At 45.9% G+C, this 10036-nt stretch overlaps 1 protein-coding gene across 1 annotated transcript; it reads left to right on the forward strand.

Annotated features, from left to right (window-relative positions):
• Positions 1–301: 301 nt before the first annotated feature.
• On the forward strand, positions 302–3340 carry LOC104299744 (ly6/PLAUR domain-containing protein 2). The gene is made up of 3 exons (XM_009899933.2): positions 302–353; positions 1673–1792; positions 2802–3340. The coding sequence occupies exons 1-3, from the start codon at positions 302–304 to the stop codon at positions 3017–3019; spliced, it is 390 nt and encodes a 129-aa protein (XP_009898235.1). The 3' UTR covers positions 3020–3340.
• The last annotated feature ends 6696 nt before the right edge of the window (positions 3341–10036 follow it).

Genomic DNA, 10036 nt, shown 5'->3' on the forward strand with positions numbered 1-10036 from the left:
ATATAACACCCCTGGGTTTACACAGCATGCCCAGACACAAAGCACCCACCTGAAGTAATCTCTATTGTCCACCATGCAAACCTTCATTTTCTTCTCCAAAGAACATGAAAAGACATGACCACAGGGCAGGAGGTGGGGCCTGCTTTGTAGCTTCTTCAATTCATTTATATCTCCTTCAAACTCGTTTTTCTAGTAGAATTGGGTCTGAGTTCAGAATTAGTACACTGAAAGCCAGCAGGAGGTGTACCCTTAAAGAGAGCTGTGAAGAACACTGGTTGCCTTGTGACCAGGTCTGTGCAAGATGAAGGTGTTTCTGTCTCTTCTGTTGGTTGCCATCACTTGCATGGAGTTTGGTAAGTTCCCATTCTGATTTATCCAAACCTCTGCAGGAGATTCTGTGATGGGATGGTGGTGCATGCTGTTTCCTCCAAACACCATGCCTTCCACCTTTGAGCAGTTTTCTGCAAAACAACCTGGTTTGGGGATATTTCCAGCCTGTCAGATGTTGAGGACCATCATGGTCTTGTTGAGGTTGTTAGTTCAGGCTCTTTATGAAGTGTCACAAGACAAGGTGTCGTTATATGGTGTCACTTCTTTAATGCAAACTCCAGCTCTCACTTTTTACATGTTCTTGCTCAATCTCACTCTAGTTTCTGTATTTATGTATTTAACTTTCTATTCTTCTTTTGATACTTAACCCTGAAAACATCTAGGCAGGTTAATGCAGTGTGTGTGGTTGCTCTCTCCAATCATATATTGCATTAGAAGCTACCAGAAGTGGGAAAGCTGGGCTGGGACACAAAGCTGGTGGCCCAGATACTGCAAGGCTGATTTTCTCCAGCTCTATTTAATTGTGGTTTGCATGAAGTGTTATCAAAGACTGGAACAAGCTACCCAGGGAAGTGATTGAACCACCAACCCTGGATGTATTTAAAAGCCATCTAGAAATGGTGCTCAAAGATAGTGTAGTAGTGGCCCTGGTAGAGTTGGATTTGATCTTGATAGGAAATGCCAATTCTGTCTTGTTTTGGTTTATATAAGATATAGTGTGGCCAGTAGGACTAAGAAAGAGATTGTCCTCTTGCACTGAGCACTGGTGAGGCCACTCTTTGAATACTGGGTTCACTTTTGGGCCTCTCATTCCAAGAAAGACATTGAGGTGTTTGAGCCTATCCAGAGAAGGGCAGCCTTTAAGCTGGTCAGGGGTTTGGAGAACAGGTCGTGTGGTGAGCAGCTGAGGGAACTGGGGTTGTTCATTCTGGAGAAAAGGAGGCTGAGGGGAGACTACCTCACTCCCTCCAACTCCCTCAAGGAGGTTGGAACTAAGTGGATTCCAGTCTGTCAGAAAAGCAGATGCAATGCAAAGAAAGAAGAGAGCTGAGGTAAACCAACTACAAGGTCTTTTGTGTATTATGTGATCTTCTGTGTGTCTGACTGTCTTGCCTGACTTATTACAAGGGGTCTGAACCCACCTCTGCTTTGACCACCAAACTAGTGTATTTCTCATCCCCATTGGTACAAATATCTTTTGGTGCAAATATCTTTTACTATCCCATCCCTGTTCCCAGTATGAGTAATTTGGAAAGATCCCCTCCCCAGAGATACCTAGAGGGGCATGGGCAGGACCTTGTGGTCTACACAAAGGCCAACCTCATATTCTTCCTCCTTGCAGTACACTCCTTGAAATGTTATAGTTGCCATGAACCCACCACTTCTGATAAGTGCATGAAGATTCAGACCTGCAAGAAGAATGAGACCATTTGCAAGACTACCATGTACTCCTTGGAGGATGGTAAGGACAATTGCTTCTTTTTGACATTTGTCAGTGTTTCTTCAGTGAAGACTGCTGCTGTGGGGAACAGACCTCATGTGAGTGAGTACTTGGTGAATCCAATCTCATAGCTGAATGCTCCATATTGAGTGTGGTCAGAAAGAAAATACTTGAGACATAGAGCTAAAGATTTCTGGCTCTCCAGGAAATTTGCATAACTTGACCAATGGGTGTAGTTTAAACAGTGCTCTTCTGACTCAGGAAGTGGTTATGAAAGCTGGTTGAAGTGGAGAGGCCTCTAAAATCACAGAAGCATAGAATTGCTTTGGTTGGAAGATACCTTTAAGATCATTGAATCCAACCATTATAACCCAACACTTCCAGGTTGCCAGTAAACAATGTCCCTCAGCACCACATCTACATAGCTCTGAAAGCCCTGCAGGGATGGGGACTCCACTGCTGCCCAGGGCAGCCTGTTTCTGCCTGTTTCTGAACCTGAGGCTGTTTCCTCTTTTCATTTTGCTTGTCCCTTGGGAGAACAGACCAACCCCCACCTGGATCCAAACTCCTTTCAGGAAGTTGTAGAGAGCCAGAAGGTCTGCCCTCAGCTTCCTTTTCTCCAGACTGAACAATTCCAGTTCCCTCAGCTGCTCCTCATGAGACTTGTTCTCCACATGTTGTTGCCCATTTCTGAATACTCTCCAGCACATCAATGTCCTTCTTGGAATGAGGGGCCTGAAACTGAACCCAGAATTTGAGATGTGGCCTCACTAGTGACCAATACAGAGGAACAATCACTTCTCTAGCAAAGACAAGCCAAATTCAGTAAGGTAGGGACATCTGGAGGCAAACCAGAAATGCCCTTGAGTTTTCTGGAGCTTTTGGCAATGCAACCTCAGCCTGACTGGTGTGTTTGAACTGGTGCTAAGACTTTGGTGGTGAAGGCAGCTCATAGTTCATGAGGGACACGAAGAATCCTCCATTCCTCCCATTCCTAACTGTTTCCTCTTTCTTTCTTTCTTTGCTGCAGTTTATCCCTTCATGGGAATATCAACGGTCACCAAGATGTGCTCTTCCGTCTGCCTCCCATCTGACGTGGACGGGATTGGCATGACGCGCCCTGTCTCCTGCTGCTACTCTAACTTGTGCAATGTTGATAGTGATGGTGCAGCTAGTCTGAGGACCAGCTTTGTGCCAGTTGGGATGCTAGCAAGCTCCATTTGTGCCTTCTTCTGGACAAGACTCTGAGAAGCTGATGGAGGAGGTCTTTCACGCTGAAGAACTGGAAGAAAAAGAGAATAATCCTCTACCAGCCCAACTTTCTGTTTGGATGCCTCACAGACAACCCTCAACAGCTCCTAGAAATTGCTGGTTTAGTTGCTGCCCTATTGCCACAACCAAGAGAGAAGCACTACTCAAGAAGTCCCAACACAAGTTTTTGAACTGACTTTTCACAGCTCCCTCAAACCTTGCTATGGAGTCTGTTTGCTGTGCTGGTCTGATTGGCTTGAATTGAAAAGTAATACACTGTAAAAAGTGTATGTTAAGAAGCAGAACTTTGTATTAGATGTCTTCCATACTCCTTGGAGCATTTTTCCCCCCAGGTGTTAACCAGCAGAAGAGCTGAATGGGTTGGTCTTCTGTTATGTGGCAGGTCTTCTCCACCCTACATTTTTGTGCTGGTTCTTTGTTCTATCTAGATCTCCTTTTTGTCAGCAAGAAATTCTGTGTCCAAAATGTGAGGCAGGAGATTCAACTTCATGTGCCAGTGATCTGATCCAAGGAGGAGAAAATATCTTGTTTCCTGTACCTTTTTGAGCAAAATAAAAAGATTATTGTGTAAAAAATGTGTAGTTATAGCTGAAGTTCTGTATAGAACAGAATAGAATAGAATTAACCAGGTTGGAAGAGACCTTTGAGATCATCGATTCCAACCTATCATCCAACACCATCTAATCAACTAAACCATGGCACCAAGCTCCCCATCCAGTCTCTTCCTAAACACCTCTAGGGATGGTGACTCCACCACCTCCCTGGGCAGCACATTCCAATGGCCAATCACTCTTTCTGTGAAGAACTTCTTCCTAACATCCAGTCTAAACCTCCCCTGGTGCAGCTTGAGACTGTGTCCTCTTGTTCTGGTGCTGGTTGCCTGGGAGAAGAGACCAACCCCCACCTGGCTACAACCTCCCTTCAGGTAGTTGTAGAGAGCAATAAGGTCTCCCCTGAGCCTCCTCTTCTCCAGGCTAAGCAACCCCAGCTCTCTCAGCCTCTCCTCACAGGGCTTGTGCTCCAAACCCCTCCCCAGCTGTTGCCCTCCTCTGGACATGTTCCAGCAACTCAACATCTTTCCTAAACATTTTTCTTTTATCAACTCGAAGAAAGTGAAGTTTCCCTGAAAGCAAAGCTGTAGGCCAGGTATCTGGATAAGCTTCCATGGACCAGTGTTTATAGGCACTTGTGACAAACTCTAGTTTATCTTCATTCCCCAAGCAAAGCTGAAGAAAGCCCCATCTGTTTTGCATTGTTACAAAAAAAGAGGATTTATGGGGATGTGGCCAAAATACCCATCTACTCACTCATTTTTGAGGGACAGGAAAAAAAATGAGACATTTTCCTATTCACCACCCAGGATTGTACCTCAGAACTTCTGCACAAGAAACCAACACTGATTATGTGCTCAGAAAACTCAGGCAGAAATGCAAATGTCACAGATTGTTCACTGCACAGCACTGCTCTTTCTCACATGGGAGTTACTTGGCTCAGACTACACTGTCCTCACCTTGTACTGTTTGATAAGCAGAGTGGTAGTGGCCCAGAACATCACAGGATTGTGATGTTTAAGAGCATTTCAAAACAAATACATCAGGAGGCAGATTTTTATAGGAGCATAGAACAGTTTCGGTTGGAAAAGCCCTCCAAGATCATCAAGTCCAACCATCAATCTAACACCACCAGCACCATTAAACCATAGAATCATAGAATCAATAAGTTTGGAAAGGACCTCAAGGATAATCAATGTCCCAGAGTGCCATGTCCACACATTTCTTGAACACCTCCAGGGACAGTGACTCCACCACCTCCGTGGGCAGCCTGATCCAATGCCTGACCACTCTTTTAGGGAAGAAATTTTACCTTATCTCCAACCTAAACCTCCCCTTCTGCAGTTTCAGGCCATTTCCTCTTGTTCTATCACCTGATAAAAGGGAGAAGGTAGCAAAGCCCACCTCACTCCAACTTCCTTTCAAGGAGTTGTAGAGATCAATGAGATCTCCCTTCGGCCTCCTCCAGTCTAAACAATCCCAGTTCTCTCAGCCATTTGTCATAAGACTTTTTCTCTAGACCCTTGACCAACTTCATCAGCTTGGAGAAGAGCACTAAAAATGCCACCAGAGTCAGGGAAACTGAGGTTATAAATCATGGGAAAAGATCCTGAAATACTTGAAAACAAACCATTGCTGGGCTTGAGAAAGTGTAGGGAGCACATCTGGCTGCTGGAGCTGAAGTTATGTCACCAAAAAGGTGCACAGGAGAAAGACTATTGACTCCCAGCTGCTAGATGATCACAGAACTATAGAATGGGTTCAAAGGGAACTTTTAAGGTCAACTAGTCCAACCCCCTGCAGTCAGCAGGGACATTTCTAACTAGAATTGGTTGCTCAGAGCCCCAAACAACCTGACCGAGAATGTTTCTGTGGTTGGAGCTTCTGCCACCTCTCTGGGCAACCTTAGGCCAGTGTTTCACCACCTTCATCGTAACAGTCATGACAGCACAGTGGGTGATGGTTTGAAACTGAAAGAGGAAGATTCAGACTGGAAAGACAGAAGACAGTTTTCAAAATGAAGGTTGTAAGACCCTGGACCAGACTGCTCAGAGAGATGGTAGATGCCCTGTCCCTAGAATCATTGCAGGTTAAATTGCTTGGGGCTCTGAATTGCCTGCTCTAGCTGAAGATATCCCTGCTGACTGCAGAGGGGTTAGACCAAATGACCATTAAAGTCCCTTCCAACACAAAATGTTTGATGATTCCATGAAAAAAGCAAACTGTGACTTCAGAGCAATCCTTGGTGGGGATTTCTCCAGCTACACCGAGGCCACAGAGGTCACAATGTAGGATGAGCACAGAAGGTGACACCTGAGAGAGAATCATGAAGTCCCAGCATCTCAACTGTCCTGTGATTTCATTAGAGGTGAGCAGTGAGAATTCTTCACACGGCTGCACGCTTCAGTCCTCCCTTTTACAATGTTCTTGAACCACAGAGAGTTTTTGAGATCCCTACCAACTAAGAAGCATTAGACACAGCTGATTGCAGCCACTTCTACCGAGCTGCTCATGCTCCATGACTTTAACTTGTGCTGTCATCACTTTGACAAGCCACGAGCGGAGGAGGCTAATCTTCTCCTCCCTTCATTGGCCATGGATGCTTCACCTCTTTCATCTCTGGCCAGTTTGGCAGCATGTTTCCCGCAGTTCAGCTGTTAATGGCGTGGATCAGAGCTCCTGGGTGAGATCTACTCTGAAAAGCATAAAATCCATATGGGTGAGGCACTGTGCTTCGTAGCTGCACCCCTGGACCACAACTGAGCTCTGAAACGTTGGGAGAGTGCTCTCTGGTGAAACCTGGACCTGAACCCCTCTGGCAAGCACCAAGTAACATGGCACACAAAATTCTGCAGTGTTTTGCCCCATTTCCACTGACCTGGTAGAGAAGCTGTTTGCATCCAGGCTGTTTTGTTTGGTTTTATTTTCTTTTTTGTGGTTGTTGTTCATTTTTGCTAAGAAAGTAACTCACAGAATCCCAGAATGGTGGGGGTTGGAAAAGACCTCTGGAGATCATCCAGTTAAGTCCCCCTGCCAAAGCAGGTTCAGCTAGAGCAGGTTGCCCACGAATATGTCCAGGTGGGTTTTGAAACTCTCTAGAGAAAGAGACTCCACAACCTCTTTGGGCAGCCTGCTCCACTGTTCTAACACCCTCAAAGGAAATAACCTTCTCCTTAAGTTCAAGTTAGACCTTCAAGGTTCCAGTTTGTGGCCTTTCCCCCTTGTCCTATCACTGGGCACCACTGAAAAGAGCCCTCATGCCCTCCACTCTTTAGATATTGACCAGCACTGAGAAGATCCTCTCTTAGTCTGCCCTTCTCCAGGCTAAAGAACCCCAGGTATCACTGTCTCTCCTCACAGTAGAAATGCTCCAGCCCCCTCATCATCTTTCATCAGTTGGAAAAGAAAACTAAACTAGCTTTAATGAAAATAATATCAATAACATGGAACAGATACAAAGAGATACAATCCCAATATTGAACCCAACCCCTAATGGCAATGATCTCACCATCACCACTGATGGTGGGCAGGAGCTGGTCAGGTCCCAGACTGGACTCAGCAGCAGATGGGAGCCGGATTTTGGAACTGGACTCAGGAACACATGGGTTGAGATCAAAGGCAGAATGGACAGAGTTCTCCTCAGATGCCAGCTATTGAAGAAGCATCACCCTGGTGATCCCTCAGCTTCACCCTGAAGATGACATCCATGAGACGGAATCCCTGGTACATCAGTTTAGGGTCCCCTGTCCTGTCCACTCCTCCCCACAGGTGCCACCTCTGACTCCAAGGTGGTGCACAAGATTTAGCAGTGCCCTTGGTCTGCCCAGGAGCAAGTCTAAGCCAGAGCCTTTCTGCAGCTCAGCCCTTGGCAGGAACTCTCCCCATCAGTGTTCTCACTGCTAGAAGCAGCCACTGGCTGTGCAAACCTGCCCTGAACTTCAGAAAGTGCCCTCAATGAGCAGAGACTGAGCTGAGAAGTGACATCACTGACCAGAATCACTTCTGGTCTATCTCAACCCAGGGCACCCTGCTTTGTTACCCTTCTGGAAGACGCCCTGGACACTTGCACCCATAATGAGTGTCACAGTTTGCAAGAAGAATTGTGTGCATGTGTAGACAGGGAAGGAGTTAGGTAGACTTCTACAATCCAGGAAGATCCTTGAAAACTTATTTTTCAAACAGATCTAGATCATATTTCAATCAAGGAAGAATAGCTATGGTTCTAAAATGAGAAGATTATATTTCACTTAATGGCTGTGTAAATATGATTCATGCCCTTGAGGGTAAGGCTGCGTCATGGCTAAGCCTTTACAAATCTGGGCTTCCTATGGCAGCTTTACCTTCTTCTCTGCCAACAAGCTCTGAAGGACTTGGTTATAGCACCAGCAATGCTCTGTAAACTTTTGAAGAGGGAGAACTGTGTTTGCTGCTGACAACTGGAAAGATCTTAGAATCATTGAATCATCAAATGGTTTAGGTTGGAAGGAGCCTTAAAGATCATCTAGTCCAACCCCTTCTAGTCAGCAGGGACCTCCTCCATCAGATTAGGTTGTTCAGAGCCCCAGACAACCTGACCTGGAATGATTCCAAGAATAGGACAACTATCACCTCTGTGGGCAACCTGGGCCAGAGTCTCAGCCCCCTCAGTGTAAAAAGTGTCCTCCATCTCTCCAGTCTAAATCTCCTTCTTTTGGTTTCAAACTATCACCCCTTGTCTTGTCTTGCCCTGATAAAAATCTGTCCCCATCTTTCCTGTAGGACTCTTTAAGTACTGAGAGGTCTCAGAAGGTCACCCTGGAGCCTTCTCTTGTCCAGACTGAACAGTCCCGACTGTCTGATCCTGTTCCTCACAGCAGAAGGCTTCCAGCCCTCTGATCATTTTTGTGGCAGGTCTGTGTCTCTCCTGTGCTGAGAGTCTGGGGTCTCAGCACATAGGAGCAGAATGGCAGGATCCCCTCCCTCTGCCCTGGGCAGCCTGTTCCAGGGCTTGACAACCCTTTTTGGGAAGAAATTGTTTTTCATATCCAACCTAAACCTCCAAGTTTTTTGCTTATGGAAGAGTTTCTGTTTGTTGGGAAGTGTTTGTAACCTGCCCCTGATTTTCTTTGGAGCAACTAATCATTTTAAAGTGCTCACACACCACCCAGAGCCTTTGTTCTTTATTTTTCCAGAGGCCTTTGGTTCAGTGTCACATACAAAGATGTGCAGGCTCACAACATGACATCTCTGACTATAAAATGGGGAGAATATTTATCACCCAGCTTTGATTCTCAATTCCCAAATTCAGCTCCTGAAGCTCCTCAGAGGTAAAGCTGCTAAAGAGCTTCAAAGCTTTGTTCCAATGATTTGTGAGCTTGGCAACAAGTCCTTAACAATGCTCCCATTTGATTTATATCCTGGCAGTACAGGATGCTTTCCAGGTGTAAAGGTGCTGGTTTTCCAGAGAGAAGGATCTCACAGAAAGCCTAAAGCTTGGCTGGAGATACTGCAATCTTCATCCCACTCCAAATCAAGGTCTGGATGCATCCTTGTCCTAGTTCTCAGGCTGAATTAGAATAAGCAGCTATTTATAATGGAAACCTACATCCCTGTAACAAAAATAGAGTGGAATCAAACCTCCCGAGGAATTAAAAAAACATTAGAAATAACAGTGCTGCAGGTATGCCATGGACCTGGCTTGCTTTAAAAGCTGCTTACTTCAGTGCTGACTAACTCCTCTGCATCTTTCCAGACCAACACTCATGGTAGGATTTGGCCCAGGATTTGAATAGGTACTAAGCTTCAAGGAGAGAAGTGATTCTATGAAATGAGGAACAGATGACGTCTGACCCTATGCCTCCTCCAGTGATCAGGAAAAGGATGTTCCCCAGTTCAAGAGAGACAGGCAACTACTGGAGAGTGTCCAGTGGAGACCATGAAGATGCTTAGGTGACTGGAATATCTCTGTGAGAAGGAAAGGCTGAGAGACCTGGGGCTGTTTAGCCTGGAGAAGAGCAGCCTGAGAGGGGATCTGGTCTATGTTCAGCAAGAGCTAAAGGGTAGAGGGGCAAGTGGATGCAGCTGGAGTCTTTTCAGTGATGCCCAGTGATAGCACAAGGGCTAATGGGTACAAACTACAGCACAGAAGGATTAACTTGGACTTAAGGAGAAACCTTTTTCCTTTGAGGGTGCTGGAGCCCTGGAGCAGGCTGTCCAGAGATGATATGGAGTCTTTCTCTCTAGAGACTTCTAAAACCCACCTGGACATTGTGATCCTGGGCAGCCTCATCTAGGCAAACCTGCATTAGCAATGGGTGGACTAGATGCTTTCTGGAGGTCCCTTCCAACCCCTACCATTCTGTGATTCTAGGGTTCTATGATCCTACTCCATACTGGACCTACCTGGGGTGCAAATATGGTTAGTGCCTCCATGCAGGAACCTGCCACCACCAAGTGCTGTGGC

The sequence above is a fragment of the Dryobates pubescens genome, chromosome 14 (assembly GCF_014839835.1).
Source record: "Dryobates pubescens isolate bDryPub1 chromosome 14, bDryPub1.pri, whole genome shotgun sequence".
In the NCBI taxonomy this organism is placed as follows: Eukaryota; Metazoa; Chordata; class Aves; order Piciformes; family Picidae; genus Dryobates; species Dryobates pubescens.